At 39.8% G+C, this 18,187-nt stretch overlaps 1 protein-coding gene across 15 annotated transcripts in view; it reads left to right on the top strand.

Annotated features, from left to right (window-relative positions):
• Positions 1–18,187, top strand: part of CADPS (calcium dependent secretion activator) — a 471,095-nt gene that overhangs the window by 348,114 nt on the left and 104,794 nt on the right. For 4 of the 15 annotated variants that reach the window (XM_086367063.1, XM_086367067.1, XM_086367068.1 and 1 more), the window contains 5 exons: positions 3,420–3,521; positions 4,732–4,795; positions 5,177–5,300; positions 7,656–7,724; positions 8,595–8,612. In XM_086367063.1, the coding sequence (XP_086223189.1) occupies positions 3,420–3,521; positions 4,732–4,795; positions 5,177–5,300; positions 7,656–7,724; positions 8,595–8,612 (377 nt within the window). The remainder of the gene's footprint in view (positions 1–3,419; positions 3,522–4,731; positions 4,796–5,176; positions 5,301–7,655; positions 7,725–8,594; positions 8,613–18,187) is intronic. The other 11 variants (XM_086367064.1, XM_086367069.1, XM_086367070.1 and 8 more) reach the window with 3 other exon arrangements.

Consider the following 18,187-nt stretch of genomic DNA (forward strand, 5'->3'; position numbering starts at 1 on the left):
CATTAGTAAGCCGAATTTTGTGTAAACAAAATCCAAAAGCCATAGGCAAAGGAAGTTTTAGATTATAACAGACCCGTGAGATGTTACTACAGAAAGTGTCACATGTATTTTGTGGGGCCAATGAATTCATCCTGAGGTTTAACTACAGATTTGTGGGCATTTCATGTTTAAAAAAAATTTTTTAATAAATTTCATAAATTAACATTTGAGATTTTTCTGAAAATTTAAAAGTGAAGGCACATGTATAGATTCAGGCTGCCTACCTGGTATTTACTGTTCTGCATTTACTTAAGTTCAGGAGGGTGTAAATAAATGCACAGTATAGGATTTTACTGTTACGGGTATTTTCCACAAAATGGGGGAGAGGAAGTTTTTTCTTTTTTCAAATAGGGCATTTTTAGTACTTAAAAAGAAGGGAAGCTGACCAATAAACCCCTAACAGGAGGTACACTGCTATCATTTGCCAAGTCTTTTGTGCAGTCAGACTGGTCTAGTATACAGGATTTTCCCAACTTCTGCTGGATCCTTGAGAAGGCCTATAAATAAGACCATTTGTTTGGTCTCAAGATGACTTGCATTTGCAAACTGAAGAATGTTCCAATAGAAGTTTCATGGTGACGCACCAATCTGCAAACTGGCTCAGCCAGTAGTCAAAACAAGTCACTACAAGATCTGGGTAGCTGAAGACTTTGAATGGGTCAGATTATCCTACGTCTAATTTGGCACAGATAAGTTTGGGCTATAAATATGCAGCCTTCCTTTGTATTCTCAACTTGAATGGGCCAGAGGAAATAAGGAAAATGTGTGTGAACCTATTGGTGATTCAGAAACATGAGAATACTGGGACTACACTGAAATTCACTTATTTATGCTGAGGCATTCTTTTTTATTAAATGAGCAGCAGTTCACTTAGATCAAAAAATAGCCTATGTGGTTTGTTCTTTTTTCTGCTTTTATTGAGATATTGACATACGATGTAAGTTTAAGATGTGCAAATGTGATGATTTGATACATGCATACATTTTAAAATGATTACTGAAATAAGGTTCATCAACACCTACATCCCCTCGTATACTTACTGTGTGTGTCTGTGGGTCTCTGTGTGTGTGTTGGAAACATTTAAAATCTACTTTAACAGTTTCAAGTAAGTAATACAGTACTGTTCATTATAATCAGTTCAGTTCAATTCATCACCATAGGATATATTAGATCCCCAAAACTTACTCTTCTTATAGCTTTACCCTTTGACCAACGTTTCCCCATTTCACTCACTGCCCCAACCTGGCAACCACTATTCTACTCTCTCTTTCTACGAGTTCAGCTTCTTTTGATACTACATATAAGTGATACGTGTTTATCATACACATATCACTGTATATCTTACTCTGTCTCATTTACTTCACTTAGCATAATGCCCTCAAGGTCCATCCATGTGGTCACAAAAGCAGTATTTCCTTCTATTTTGTGGCTGAATGATATTCTACTTTGTATATGTCACATTTCCTTTATCCATTCATCTGTGTCGATAATATTGTCAATACCCAACTTAGGTTGTCTCCTTATCTTGGCTATTATATATAATGCTGCAGTTAATACAAGGTGCAGTTGTATCTTGAAGATTGTGATTTCCTTTTTTCAGATATGTACCCAGAAGTGGGATTACTAGATCACACGGCAGTTTTATTTTCAATTTTTGAAAAGCCTCCATACTGTTTTTCATAGTGGCTGTGTCAGTTTACATTCCTACCAGCAGTGCACAGGGGTTCGTTTTTCTCCACAGACTCACCAGCATTTATTTGTTGTCTTTTTGTTTTGAGAACAGCTATTCTGACAGGTGTGGGGTGATATTTCGTTACAGTTTTGATTGGTATTTCTTTGTTGATTAATGATGTTGAGCATCTTTTCATGTACCTGCTGGCTATTTATATGTCTTCTTTGGAAAAATGTCTTTGTCCTCTGCCTATTTTTAATCAAATTATTTGGGGTCTTTGCTATTTTTTTATGCATCCCTTCTGTATTTTGAATAGTAACCCCTTATCACATAGATGGTTTGCAAATATTTTCTTTCACTGTATAGATTGTCTATACATTTTGCTATGGAGCAGCTTTTTAGTTTGCTAAAGTGTCACTTTTTTGTCTTGTCTGTTTTGCTTTTGTTGTTTATGCTTTTGGTGTCATATTCAAAAAAATCATTGCCAAGACCAATATCAAGGAACTTTTCCTCTATATTCCCTTCTAGGATTTTTACAGTTTCGGGTCTTTAGTCCATTTCAAGTTCTTTGTTGTGAGTGTTCTAAGATAAGGGCCCAACTTCATTCTTTTGTATGTGAATATCCAGTTTCTCAACACCATTTATTGAAGAAATTGTCCTTTCCACATTGAATACACTTGGATCCCTTGTCAAGTATTATTTGGCCATATGTGCGAGGGTCTATTTCTCAGCTCTCAACTCTGATCCATTGGTCTGTATGTATGTGTTTTTATGCCAGTGCCATACTGTTTTGATTACTGCAGTTTTATAGTTTGAATTCAGGAATCGTGATGCCTCTGACTTTGTTCTGCCTTCTCAGAATTGCTTTGGTTATTTGGGGCTTCTGTGGTTTCTTACAGATTTTAGGATTTCTGTGAAAAAGTATTCCATTGGAATTTTAATAGGGATGGCATAAAATATATAGATGACTTAAATAGTATAGATATGTTAACAATATTAAATCTCCCAGTCCAAATACACGAGATATTTCCATCTGTTTTCTTCAGTTTCTTTCATAAAGGTCTTATAATTTCTACACTGTCTTGTAATTTGTTCTTTAGTTACTATATAAGTGGTTAAATTAGTCTGAACATCTGTAATTATGGAAATTGAGTCATTTATCAGCATTGAGCTCTGGGAAAGATAGACACTTACAGGGAACCTGGTTTTCATAGGAGTTTGTGTGCGTAATTCAGGAGTCTCAAACCTAAGTGCCTGCAAGAGATTCAGGTAACACAACCTGCCACAGCCAAGGAAAAAGCTGTTTTCTGCCCCTTGCCAATTAATGCCAGTTGTTCCAAATTCTATGAGAATTGTATTATAAAACTTTCCTAATTAAAAAAACAAATGTTGGCAAGCAGTTCAAAATTTTCAGAAGCTGTGATCCAAGCAGAACAGATCTAGAAGCTGCTTTAACCTGCAAGCCACCTCTTTGTGCATTTTACCATTTCACAATAAATGAGCGACAGTTCTGCAAATGTCTCCAAACGATAACCTCAGCGTACCCCATCCCCTCTAGTCACCAGCACCGAGAAGCAGGACTTCTCCTAAGGTCACATCGATCACTGTAGTTGTTCTTCTAAAATGGACAGTTTCCTCCTGCTAGAGATTTGATTTGATGGTGTCAGCATATGAGGTTCCCATCACCTCATGACATGTCTCCTTTCAGGCCTGATGGAATTGGAACTGTGACTGTTGAAGAAAAGGAGCGTTTTGAAGAAATCAAGGAAAGGCTCCGAGTTCTGCTGGAAAATCAGATTACACATTTTAGGTAAGGATCTGGGGTTAAAGGGCTTTTTAGGAAGATGAGCCTGGGGAGGGGCAAATTAAAGGCTTGATTTTCTAAAACTATAAATCTATCAGAGACACACTGGATATTTAAAAACATCTGAATGAGGACTTATTGTATGGCATAGAGAACTAAGCTCAATATTTTATAATAACCTATAAGTGAAACGAATCTGAGAAAAAAATATATATATATGAAACTGAACCACTTTGCTGTATACGTGATACTAGTACAATGTTGAAAACCAGCTGTACTTAAAAAAAAAAAAAACTTGAAATAACGAATGAAAAAGCCAACCAAGACAGAGTTTGCTGATATTCAGGAGACTTAGAAATCTTAAGATCATTTTATTTCCACTAAAAGAACGAAGCCCTCTTTGTGTAAGCTGTCCTGCTCCCTTTGTATCATGAGGAAGTGTCTTGAAAGGTTTATGATGCCCGAAATAGTCACTAGAACTATCTGTATCATCAAAACCCTCCTGGACAGGGACTCCCCTGATGGTACAGCGTTTGAGATGTAGGCTTTCACTGCTGTGGGCCCAGGTTCAATCCCTGGTTGGGGAACTAAAATCCCACAGACCGTGTGATGCAGCAAAAACACATAAAATCTGTGTGTGATACACATTAAAAAAAAAAAAAATAACCCTGGATAAATCCTTACTGGTTGTACACTCTATGTAAGGTGCATTGCCAGTAACAAAAGATCAAATAGCAATGAAAAACTACAATCAAGGCAAGACAATTAGCAGAATCATGAATCTGCTCAAAATACACTCTTGTATTTCCTATCTTAATCCTCTAGGGATTTAGGTGTATTTGAAGTTTAGCTTGTTTGAACTAAAACTATTTCTTAATGCCAGTCTCAATAATTATATATAAGGTCACAATTGAGCTAGCAAAGGGTTCTCCTTCACAATAGAAATCTAAACAGAACCTTATGTCATCACTGGAAATATTCTTTTCTGTTGCAGACATTTGCAGAGTCTCTCTTTAGTCATTATTCACACATACACATATATATACATTATATACACACATATATGGTGTGAATTCAGATTAACATAACACAACGTGACAAAATAAAAAGCATTCTCTGTTCCTCAGAGAGAGTTGCCATAGGAATCAAGTTATAGCATATTTCATGCTAAAATGCAATTGATTCGGCAACCTGAACATTTTTCTGTCTGTTTTAGGTATTGCTTTCCATTTGGTCGACCTGAAGGTGCTTTGAAAGCTACCCTCTCACTCTTGGAAAGGGTAAGAATGGAAGTAAAAGACAGGTGACATGTACGCAGAGACATGAACATCATCGTGGTGGTTGAATGACCTAGTTTCTCATTTTTAGAAGATTTTTTTTTTACCTGTCATCAAATATCAGAATAAATATGAGAAAACTGCCAGCCTCTCAAATAGTTAAGATATACTGATGATATGCTCCTAACCTTTCCATGAATCACGGACAGGCTTTGACAGCCCAACTGTGCACTGGAATTTTTTATTTTGACTCTAACCGTGGTGCTTGATCAATATTAAGTTGCAAAGAGGCATTCACAATTAATTTTAAACTGAATTATTTAAGTATAAATGGGTAACACATATCATTGAACCATTTTAAGAACCTTGTTTTTCCACCTGTAGGTCTTGATGAAAGACATTGTAACCCCAGTGCCACAAGAGGAGGTAAAAGCAGTCATCCGTAAATGTCTAGAGCAAGCTGCTTTAGTCAACTATTCTCGACTGTCAGAGTATGCCAAAATCGAAGGTAAGACCCCCTTCTGCCCCCAGTTTTTAATTTAAATTTTGGTATGCCTCCCTGGGGACGTCTTTCTCTTTCCTGACAGGCACCAGAAAATAGTGGCCCATCTCTGTATTTAAGCTGAAAGTTGAAAACACTTGAAATGTGATAGCTTCCTCGGCTGTGGCCACATAAATGAATTCAAGAACAGGGGCTCAGGAAACAGTCTTTGTAGAAAAAGATGTTGAATATAGGATGTTATAGGACAACTAAGATCCTTCTAAGAGTTGGTGTTGGCCCTAACTTTGCTCTGTGGCTAATGTTTTTCTATAAAAGAGCTCTGTAGGATGGCTACCTTCTTTAAATAGAGGAAAACTAAACAGTTTGTTATCCACTGTTGATTGCGTTGCAAGTAAAACAAGAATTGAATAAAGCAACATCAAGATTTTGCTTAACTCTTTCTTGCCCCTTGAACATATCTTGTCTCTTGGTAGCTTTTCAAACTTGATGGCAGGTTAGTGTTCCACTGTCTCTGATGGCTCCTGGTTTGTTATAGATCTTGTTCAATCTTGTTACTCCAAACCTAGGATGGTTGTTATCACTCCCCTTTCAGGTTTTAGGGATGTGGTCACTAATGACCAAGTAATCGTCCAAAGGCACTTTGAGTCCACCCTACTTGAGAAGATATGGTTCTTTGGGACCTGTTTGTTTGCAAAGGTATTAATTACTTTTCATTGTTACCCTGTTGGCTGCTATAGGGTGATTTGAAAACCACACCCAACTTGACCCGTGGTGTAAGTGTATAAATGTGGAAGTTCTGTGTGCAAAACTCAGTGTGTCCGCATTCTGGAATCCGATGTTCTCTCCCTTGTGAAACACCCAATCAATCCAGCAAATACTCGTTGTCTGCCTTCAGGACATGACTGGAAAAAAAAAAAAAAAAAAGAGAGAGAGACCTAATTAACTACTAAAGCCCCATCACTTACCCTGCCAAAGTTCTTGTTTCCTTAGAGAATTAGGTTAAGATCATGTCAAATTCGCAGTGTTCTGTACATTCCATGTCCTCCCTCTCTCAATTTTGTCTGTCTGACAATGCAAATTGTGTACCAGTGGTAATGAATTCGTTGTTATGCATCCAGGGAGAAACACTTAAGAATTGGGCACTAAAAGGATGATCAACTCTTGACTTGGTAATGAGTGACAAAAATAGAGGAACAAGTAGACTGTTAAAGGGCTATATTAGCAAATAATGATTCCAGCATTTACCTTGCCAGGACACAATGATTGGTTGTATTTGTTAAAGTCAGCTGGGGACCTAATAATTCTAGGCCAGGCCAGAGATGGGATGGGATCAAGAAACGTTCGGTTGCCATGTCCGCTGACTCGTACGTAGGTCTTGGTCTAGCTATGACTAGTCTTTTGGTAAGATCTGCTCTCTTCTTTCAGATAAATAATATCCAAAAACAAACTTTAAGATCTGTAAGTAAAAATGCATTCGTTTCCAAAGTAGATCAGCTGGTCTGTAATTTCCTTTTGTGCCTCAATTCTTCTTGGTTGTGTTAATTATCTTTTGCACTGTGACTTTTAGGTCTGGGGATTCTTTGAAGAAATCAGTCTTTTTTTTCCAACTCTCTTGTCAGAGAAGTACCTCATTCCACACTACCTGCTCTCTTCCGCTTCTCTCCTTCCTTGTCCGTGATTGGCTCAGCCACTTTTTGACTTTACCTCTGCAAAAGTGGCTGTGACGCCAATTTCAAAGCATGCTGGGATTGTTAATTCAGACAACCCAACATCCTCTGGCTGCATGTATCAGGTTTTCTTTCATGAACATAGTCCACCATAGGCTGAGACATGGCAGCTTTAAAGATATTACTACCAGTCAACTTTCTTTTACAAGGTTCTGATCCTACCCCCAGAAAAGAAATCTTGACATTTGCGCTTCTCTGTGACCATTAATAGCTTAGTTCCCTGAGAATGTTGGAAAGAAGTTATAGTAATATTGCCGGAGACTATGTTTATGAAGAAATACCTCAAGAGCCTTAGATACTAAAGTCTGAAATCCTTAGTATCTTGGAGCCTTCAATCAATGAAATCCTGTTTCCCTTTATTCATGATGTTTTCGGTCATTGTATTCTTGCAAATAATTCTAAAGAGACGTGTAAAATCACGGTCACAATCTCTCTCGTGACTCACGGCATGCTGAATGGTTAATCCAGTAGATCTCCAATTTTGATACTCCTTTTTTCTTTTATCCTGTGTTTATCCCAAAATATTCTGTGGCTATTTTCCTTTGAGCTAATGTAACGTTTTCCTCTAACCTGTGACCTTTAACCTCTTGACCTCTGACCTAAGCCTCTTGCATGCCCAAATCCTCTTTTATAGGGAAAAAGAGAGAAATGTATGAGCATCCTGTCTTCTGCTTGGCCTCCCAAGTGATGGATTTAACCATTCGTGAGTACCTACCACCTCCTCGCCATGCTGTCTTCACTCTTTCTGTTTTCATTATTTCAAGAAAATCCAGATCCAAATCAACTCACTCTCCTTGCTTCAAGTTTTTTAGCATTGGCTTGTCTGTTGATTCTGTCTGTGAAACCCAGTGTGAGAAGTCCAGTCACTTTTTATCAGCCTAACACAGGTTAGACAATTAAGCCATTTGTTTGTGATAAACTCAGATTTGTCTGTAAGTTTTTCAGTTATTCTCTGTCTGTGACCTGAATGCATTTTTACTTTGCTTGTGTGTAACCCCAGTTTGTAAAGTGCTTGTCACTGGTACACAATCAAAAGATAGCAGCTAGGCGGGGAGCCATGTGTTAGGTGTCAGGAAAAGGACAGTTGGGGCAAAACCGTGCTTTCTTTTCCATGTTTAAGATGTCAAACTGTTGTGGGTAGAAGATCGCACAAGTGGTCCCTTCTATGTAAAATGAGCTCTTATATGCCTCCTGTCTGTTCTCGCGCAAGCTGGGAAGCTTTTCCTTGTTCTTTCTGAAGATTTGAACTTGTCCTCGTCCTCTAAGCTCTGGCTAGAACATATGACTTAATTGTCACTTGGAGAGTTCATGTATGTTTCATAGCTTGATTTCACATTAAAACTTAATTTCACTAATTTTCTATTTGTGCAGCATTTTTCACCTCTGTGAAGGAGCCTTTTTTGGCTGGCCCCCACACTTCCGGGCGGTGGGAACTCAAGGGCAACTTTTTCTTTCCAATATCATGTATCACACATAAGTGGGGGGCATTTTGGTTCACTTGCTCATTAATCCTGCATATGTGTTCTTGTTTCTCTCTCTCTTCTCTCCTTGTTGTGCTTTCTCTTTCAAATAGAGAATCAAAAGGACGCAGGTGAACCCACTGTCTATGCATTGTAAACTGTCAGGACTGTTGAGTTACATTGAGTTTTTGTTTCTGTTTTTGTTTCTTAATAGCTCCTTAACATATGTACTCCCAAAGACTGATGTGGGGTTGCAATGGTACTTAAGGAGTTAATTTGTGCTGTCTCACTATATCCCTTACCCACGAGATGTTGACCTCTGTAGAGCAGACTTTCTGTAAAGGCATAAGCTTTGAAGGGACAGAACTATGGTTTGCTGTGGAGCTTCATTTCATCTTTGGCTTCAAGGACTCCAGTGATTTGGCCTCATGTACTTTTTTTTGTCTTTAAAGTGACTGAAGCAAACTAATCTTCCTTTTTGTTTTTCATTTCTTTTTCCTGTTTTCTGCTCTATGGAGAAGTTTGTGTTCTTTGATGAATGTTTATCAGCCAAGGCAGAGAGGAATCGTCTCTGTGTTGTTCTTGTATGTACCATGTGATGGGGCAGGATGCACACGCAGGTGGCTAAACGGGGGCCATTGCTAGGAGTTTCATGAGAGGAAAGCCCTTAAAAGTTTTCTGGCTATGGCAGTTTTCTTCTTGTTTGGTTCCCAAACTTCTGAGTCTATTTTGAGGAAAGCTTGAAAAAATATATAGTATGGATCAGGGTTTTAAGGTCTAAAGACTTCTCCAAAGATAATTATCATTTGAGTAAAGTTGAATGTGTTTCAGATCAGTTCGGAAAGCATTTTTGAGCACATGCCAAGCGCTAGGCTAGTAATAAGTATTTGAAGACTCACAAACCTATGTTCAAGGCATATGAGCTTTTCTCTCCCTGGAAGGGAAGATGTTCATTTATCCATTCACTCATTCATTCATTCGACAGGTGCTTAGTGGGAGCCTGCCATGTGCCAGGTACAGTGGTAAAACCAGGGACTGCGTAAACAAGAAGAAACAGCTGATACCCTCATAGAGCATATGTGTCAATGGGTAATTAAATGTAAATTACAAATTCTGTACTCAGCAACACTAATGGGTAGAGTTGTGTGTAAGAGGGCATTGTTAGAAAGCCAAAGAAGTCTTTGCAGGGATGGCAAGTTTGAACTGCATCTTGAAAGATGAATTAGAATCAGTGAAAATGAGATGGGATGGGAAAGTGGAGAGGCTTCCTAGCTAAAGAGAGTAATATGTGCAAATACATAAAACCATAGCATTAATAAAAATAGCTAAAGCTTATTCAGTGTGTATTACATGCCAGCTATGACTCTTAAGTAATTTATATGTATTCACTCATTTAAACCTCAAAATCTCTTATGAGATAGCTACTACTATTATTCCCATATTAGAAATGAGCAAACTAAGATATGCAGAGGTTAAATAATATGTTCCTGGAAGTCTAAGTGCAGAGCGAGAGTCTGAGGCCAGGCAGAGGCCATACTCTGAACTACTCTGTACCTCAGTGTGGTTGTACAACAGGCTGAAGTAACAGCAGGAGTGGGCACCGGTGATGGCAACGGAGGCGGCAGATGCGGTCTCTCTGTCCCTTCATAACACAGAGTTCAGATGGGCTCTCATGGTCCATGCGTGCTTCACCTGGCATCTGTACCAATTTTTGCAGACAATTTTCACAAGAAAAATTCTACATGTCTCCCATCCAAAGGTGACAGAGAGCCAATAAGGCTCTTTAAGCAAGAGGGCAGCTTGGTGATTTGCACTCCAGAAAAGCCATACCAGCAGAGATAGAGGAAAAAAGATTGAGGAAGAGGGAGAAGGTAAAAGTGGACCCAAAAGTTAAGATCAAAGCGGAGTTGGGGTTGAAGCTTGGTACGTCCGAGGCCCCTTCTAGGCAAAGTAGATTTCAGCTGTAATCAAAACCATAATCACTTCTTTCCTGATCTTTACATCTTTTATTTTTACCCTCCCCCTACCTTTTCAGTTTCCTTAGAGGGAACAAAGTGTGAATACATGGATAGGTGTGCAAAACTAACTGTGTGGAGGTGGCCAGGCACAACTGGAGGTATCCATACAAAAATCGAGGTGCAAACAGCTGCTGAAGCCTGCAGTCAGACTGTGCTTTGCGAGGCTCCGGGACTCTACAGATGGCATTTTGGTGGACTTATGCTTTCTGTCTGGGAGCATTATTAGAAATTGCATGTTCAGTTTAATTACAGTATCTAAAAAAAAAAAAAGAGAGAGAGATGTAAAAGGCTGTTACTCTATGAAAGAAAAGCTGTGACTCCTGCAAATGAATTCTATTATTTTAAATACATTTCCATTTAAACCGTCACACATTCTGAACCCAGCAAATCTCTGAGAAAGTCTACACCCCTGTTGCTGGTTTGCCTCAGTTCTCAGCTAAATACTTGTATAATTTTTCCTTCAAATACAGCAAAGATTTGCAAAATAGATACATCTATAGCCAGACAGACAGACAGCCTACCCATGGGCCCAAGCACTGTCCTAAGGACTTAATAAGAAGGATCTGATTCATTTGTTACCTTAGTCCCATCTAGAATGTTTCATTACTGCCCTTCTTACAGTTGAGGAGGCCGAGATTTGGAAAGGATAAATGACATTCTTCAGCAGGATTTGAACCCATCTCATTCTAAATTCAAACACCATGCCTTTTTTTTTTTCCCCTTTTATTGTGGGGGAGGGGTGTCGTTCCTCCATTCAGCCTTTCCAGCCAGCATGATAGCAATTGGATATTACCCTTTCACTCAGTGGATAAATTCAAAATTACTTACAACTTTTATTTCAGGAAAACCACCAAAGTCAGAGCAGTCTTCTGGGCCCAGATGACTGCCAAAATCTTTCCCCTGTGAAGTCTTCCTGAGGGCAGTGAGATCCCCTGAGATTGTCAGAGAACTGAGGATTTTTCTTTTCTTCCCAAATGACAGAAACCTTCTAGAGCAAGTCAAATTTATCCAAAGGACTTTCCAGCAGATTCTGTAATAGTGGGGTTCTGTATCTTTCCCTGTCTCCATCAAGTCTTATAGGTCTGAGTCCAGTTGGAGAAGAAAAAAAGAGACAAGCAAGCTTGTGACACTCAACAGCGCACAATATGGAGCCGCTCCCCCAAGACACCAGTGGAGGCAAATCCCATCTCAGCAAGATCCAGGCCATCCTAAATTCCTAAAACAAGGCCTATCTAACACTTCCTGTCGTAAACACTGGGGAGTAAATGTTTATCTTTTCGTCTTTCTTGTTTCAGTGATACATAAACCAGGGTTTCCAAGCCAGAATTATCCTGTAGACTAGTATCTCATCTATACTTTATGAAAAGTGAGGAGGACAGGGAGAAACATGTTTCAAACACTCTCACCAAGGAAGATCCTGGAGGAACAGAGGATGTGTTAAAAATATGCCATGAATCAATAAATATGAAACTGACATCTCTTCTCCCAGAACAAAAAGACATGCTGCCGATCACGATAACAACTGTCATTTATTGAGAATTTAGTATGTGCTAAGTAGATACATGCATATCTCATTTAATTTTCACAACAATTCTATAAGTATTTTGTTGCCATATTTCATTGAATCTAAAAGCCATCAATTATAAAATGCACCATTAATTTATGTAATCCTAAGAATAAAATAATGCTGCCAACTAAATTGTGACACACCATCAAATGTAAGATGCATCCAATTTCAGAAATGTTAAAATGTGCCTCTTACACTCCATGAAGTAAAAAAATCACTGTTGTCTGTAGAAATGCAGAGAAATGAAACAGAGAGATGTTAAGTAACTTGCCCAAGGTCACACAGCTGGTTAGTTGTAGAGACAGAATTTGAACATGAACCTAATTCCAAGCCCACACTTTCAACTTCTGTACTATGAAAGACTTGTGATTGTTAGTGATAAAATTAGAAGAGGTTTCTCAATCACTTAATCCCAAACCACCATTTGACAGATGGGGAGACCAAGGTATAGAGAAAAGAAGCCAGTTTCAAAATAAAATGGGCAAGTGAGCAACTCTTGTCTGGGGTCCTGCACACTCTTTAGGGCCTTCACCCACCCCCACACTGACCCCCGCCACCACCACCAGGCTGCCATGTCTTTCAGCCAAGAGATACTCTCCCCACTCACAATCTAGTAACTGGTTTCTAGTGTGACAGTTGAGGGATTCCAGAGTCCACATACCAGAATCCTAAATGGGCAGCTCCAAGAATACAGTCTCCCACGACCAGTGTGAACACTCAGGATCTGTTATGTCAAAAATTTACATCACACAGTCTTGGCTCCAATTAGTTTTTAACCTATTTAAGTCTCACTTTGTTTTCTGTGCGTGCGTACTAAGTTGCTTTAGTCATTTGCGACCCTGTGGACCATAGCCCACCAGGCTTCTCCATCTGTGGGATTCTGCAGTCAAGAATACTGGAATGGGTTGCCATTTCCTGCACCAGGTATCTTCCCAACCCAGGAATCAAACCTGCAACTCTCTTATGCCTCCTGCATTGGCAGGCAGATTCTTTAGCGCCACCTGGGAAGCCCCTTTGTTTTCTGTAAAAGGGGCTAATAATGTTTCCTCCTCTCAAAGGGTTGTTGCAAAGATTTAAACATATATTTCCAACAGAGCTCTTAACACAGTGCCTGGTACAATAAGCCCTCATTGCTGCTAAGTCACTTCAGTCGTGTTCGACTCTGTGCGACCCCATGGACGGCAGCCCACCAGGCTCCCCCGTCCCTGGGATTCTCCAGGCAAGAACACTGGAGTGGGTTGCCATTTCCTTACTATCTATCTATAGCGACAAAGTTGTGTATTTGTTATTATAAACATAAAATTATGTCATTATTGGTGTATTATTATTTAAAAGGAAACCCCCAAATCCAAATGTACAATATAGACATATTATTTGATTTCAGAAATGGAATAGAAAGTAGTGCTTCTCAAAATTTAATCTTTATACAAATCTCTGGGGATCTTGTTAAAACATACATTCTGATTTGGTAGGTCTAGAGCGGGGCATGGAAATCTGCATTTCTAACACACTGATGATGAAGCCGCTGAGGCAGGGGCTGAGGTTTGAATGTCAGTGAACTATATAGGAAGCAGCCGATTTATCTCTTTATCATAAATTTCAAAAGAAAATGTTATAATATAGTTCTACATATGTTAAATACCCATTGAGTTCCAGGAGCTGGGTCAGGCACCAGAGAAGGGAGCCGTGAGAAAAAACAGCCCAGATCCCTTGCCCTCAGGCAGCTCCCAATAAACTTCTCAGGAAGAGGACAGGCGATAAAACGAGTGATTTCATCTGGAGACTGTGTTGTAGAGGGAGATGCAGGATGCTGCAGGAATGCCACACACAGGGATTTCACCTGGGCTGGGGTCCTTGACACACGGCGGAGGAGGATGTGGTGGGCGCCCAGGGCTGATCCCCCGAGAACTGCCTGGGATGTTCCTCCGCCTTGTTGAAGGCCTACTCGTCATCCATCCAGATGTCCCAGAGTCTGTCCTAGAGCACCTACGACCATATAAGTGAAAGTTTATTTGGGGACTGGGTGAATATTTGATAGTACTATGAAATAAGTAGTCTTACTAGAGCAAGTGTTCGAAAACAACCACCACCACTGTAAATAGCTTAAGCAAGAAAAGGACGTTTTTGGCCTGTGTAGCTAGGAAATGCGTGGAGGGATTGGACTCAGAAATAAAGGCTTTTAGTGTGTCTTGATCTCTCCAGCTGCTGACAGTCTTCTTTAATGTGATTGTCATGATAGCAGGGGTTGGGGGCAAAATAGCCACAGATAGCACCAGGTTTTTATCCCAGATGCTGAGGCGTGAGGCAAAAAGAGGTTTCCTCTCTATGAAACTGTATACAGTTCCAGAGAACACTCTTATTGGCCAGGCTTGGGTCACGTGTTAGTCTCTGAGCCAATCATAATACCCATGATGACGTGGAGTGTTACGGTTGCCCTGGCTTGGCTCACATGGCTGCTCCTATTTAGGATTCATTGCTTGACATTTCCACTAAAGCCGCACAGAGTGGAAGAGAGGCAATTCTAAGCAAGGCAACTGCACATACAAGAATAGCAGGTGTCCACTACTGTGTCTCTCCAGAATTGTTTACTTTTCTTAGGTACAACAGCTCAGTCTCAAGGACAAGCCTGACCTTGGATACAAAGATACCAAATTGGAGGGAAAAAATACATATATATGTATGTATGTGTGTATGCGTGTCTATATATATATATATATATTTGTGTGTGTGTGCATATATATATATCAATAGCATTATTTCTTTCTTGTGGATATAATATATTTTAATTTGAATACAAAGATTTTTCATTATCTTAAATCACTTTTCATTGCATTAAAATACCTGAAGTTGTTTTCTGGTTTGCAAGTGGAAGTTAACAATGTTTGCTATTCAGCAATTCAGCTGCATGCATTTGCTCCATAACCAGGGGCTTTGGCTAAGAGATGAAAGTTGCCGGTATAGTTTTTATGCATATTGCAACCGCAGAATATTTGGTTTTCCATGAAAGCACACCATTGGGCTGGATCCACTGAGGATTTCCTGCTCTGGACCAGGTACTGTACTAGTCCCTAGAAATACAGAATTCACTGGGTACAGGGAAAGACAAACATGCATATCATTGGCTATTAGTCAAGGACCATAAGAGCTCAAATAGCGGTATCAACAGAAGAGTTGAGTCTTTGTTATGAAGGTATAACTCTTGGGGCTGGGGGAAGCATGGTAGGGAATCTCTTAAGGCTTTTGAGCAAGAGTATGATAGGTTCAGATGTGTGCTGTATGAAGATCACTGTGAATGCTGTGTGAACAATGAACTACAAGGGAGGGAAAGAACTAAAGGCTGGTTTGGAGTCTCTAGCAACCGTTGAGGTGGAGATGACGAGACGTGAGTTGAACATCAACTCTGTCAGCAAGAGTATAGCCACATGATCTCGTACAGTGGGAGGTAAAACCAAAGACACAGTAGAGGTGGATTGGGCAGGCCACGCCACCTGTGTCCTTATGGGGAGGAGTCAAAGATGGCTTTAGTAAAAAGAGTAAACAATTCGTGACTGATGTACTGGTCTTTAGTAACATATACTTCATATTGCCCTAAAAATGGAATCTTCTGAAAAGGAGTGATGAAGATACAGGGGATCAAGTATACGTGATGGCCTGCCCCACTGAAGAAGTTACATTGAATTATGACCTTGTTTGAAATGTGTGCTCCGTGGGGCCATTGTTTTAGGTAGGCAGTGTATTCTGGGAAGCATGTTGTGGCTATCTGTTTGGCTTTCTCTTCCCACTCTAGCTTTTATCCAACCCTACCCCCAAATCCCAGTGAATTGCTCCAGGATAGTTATTTTCAGTAATAACGTAATACAAACACTGGCATCTTCAGCAAAACATAAATAGGTTGGAACTTGGTTTTAAGTGTTCTTTCCATCAACCATATCCATTTCTCATACGATGTTTCTGGAACTGGCAATTAACTGGCTTGCTGGAGTCAGAGCTGGTCAGGTTATTTAAGGGCTATTGGAGAATCTCTCGCTCCTGGATGCCTCTCTTCCTTTGCTTAGCTGAGCCTGCAGAGGAATTCTCTTTTTTATTTTTCTGCAGTCACATTTAACTCCCTCTCTGGAAGCCAAGCAGATTTAATTGTGTAAACATGAGCAATGGTAATTGGGTAAATGAAGTTGGAAACCAAGGTATGATGTTTTTGTTTTGCTCTGTGAAGGGGAAAAAATAGGGAGCTTGTTTTTCTATGGTGGCAAACCTCACTGTCAGAATTCTGGACAGACAGTTGGCAGGAGGGAATCCCTTTACGAATTTTCATTGAGACCCATTGAGCTGAAATACGTATCTGCTGCCTTGCCGTTATGGATCCGCCCTGGGGCATTTCATTGTTTTGTAAAGTGACTTACGAAGTGGTTTACACAGGTTTTGTTATGTGAGAAAGAATAAATGAGGAGTTTCCCTAAGAATTGCACACTCAGGTAATACACATTCATTCAGAGAACCAGAAGAGGTGTTACCAGAAATGCTCCCAACTTTGCCCCCTGCTGTAGGTAGAAAAGCAGATTTTAACAAGACATAAAATATGGAATTCCTTTTTATAAAGAAGAGATTAGTAATTGCCTTCCTTTATATAGCTGTCATTTAATACTGATTTTTTTTAAAAAGTCTATTTACATACAATCTTTCCCAAACAAAAGATTTAAATAAGAGGAGACTGGTGAATAGGATATTTTTTTAGTCCTTCATTTCAAACATTGAGGTGAGCCCACAAGAAAAGGATGATATCAACTTTTGCTTTTAAGAGATGGTTTTGCCAGGATATTATATTTATCCTTATTTCTTGTATTTTTATTATTGCTGCTAGAATTCCATTTCCTATAAGCCTGCAGTAAACTTCGTTTTCCCAGTTGAAAAATTCAAGCAAACCAAGAAGCAGACTTGGCAATGTAGTATGTCCCCCTCACCATCCAGCTTGCTTTATAAATGAAAACCATTCGAAAGGACCAGGTCCGAGGTTAATGAGACACTCATTAAAGAGAGAGAATGGCAGAAGCTGATAGTGCTGTGCGCCTGTGTTGAAGGAGAGGCTATTGTTGTAGGATGTTTGCTGTGCTGATATTGTAAGCCACATGACAGATGGGTCAAGTGCTGATTACCGTATTCTAACATTTGGAATAGCAAGTAACATATTTGATAAGCTGGCAAGTTTTTATATATGATTCAACCCACAATATAAAAGCCATGAGAATTCCAAATTGAAAATAATTAAATGAGCTGGAAACAATCAGATACCACACATTTTTTTTTCCCCGCAAAATGACAGATTTTGACATGTTGAAATTCCACAAAGGGAGCAAGAATGTTCCCCAGCTCAATTGAACTAATAATGGCCCTTCATCTGCTTTTGCAAAGCAATTAATTCCTGCCTTCCCACCACGTGGGAGACAACAGTGAAGATTCCTAGGCACCTGAAGCTTTACGGAGATCCATCCCATGCATTGTTTTCTTTGCTGTTCTTGGCAACCCCTCAAGGTATACAAAAAGAAGATGTTAATATTCTCAGTTTGTAGAGGAAGAAGCTGAAGCCTGGAGAGGCTTACATAGAGGGGAGAAGTTTCCATAGGAAATTAAGTAGCCTCGTGAGGATGAGAAGTCATATCCCCCAGCTCTGTTGACATCAAGTGCTATTTCTGGTCATCTGGAAGGAGGAAGCAGCTGTTAACATTTAGGTGTGCTTTACTGTACAAAAAGTCTATCTTCTTTCGGTCCGTGGTACCACCACCATCATCCATGTGTTCCCATCCGGATGAAGGCATTCCGCCTCTGAGTGTCTCAGTACGGTGGTAAGAGTCTCGTCCCTCGTCAGGCAGTGTCACACCTCTGTAACGCTGCGGTCACGCCAGGAAAGCAGCAGCTCTCCATTCGTGTGTGATCATTTTTGCTTGTTTGGTTGTTCTTTTCAGAGTTTGTCATCTTACTTGTCACCTTTGTGATAGTCACTTTGTCTCTTTACTTTTTTTTTTTTTAACCATCTCTCCTCACCTACCCGAGCAGCTCCCCCGCCACCTCCTGGGCCTCCTCCACCCACCCAAACGCAGACCAGCATGTTATATCAGAGGCTCAAAGG

The sequence above is a fragment of the Bos grunniens genome, chromosome 22 (assembly GCF_055505025.1).
Source record: "Bos grunniens cultivar Pamir isolate PY7600 chromosome 22, Bosgru_T2T1.0, whole genome shotgun sequence".
NCBI classification, from domain to species: Eukaryota; Metazoa; Chordata; class Mammalia; order Artiodactyla; family Bovidae; genus Bos; species Bos grunniens.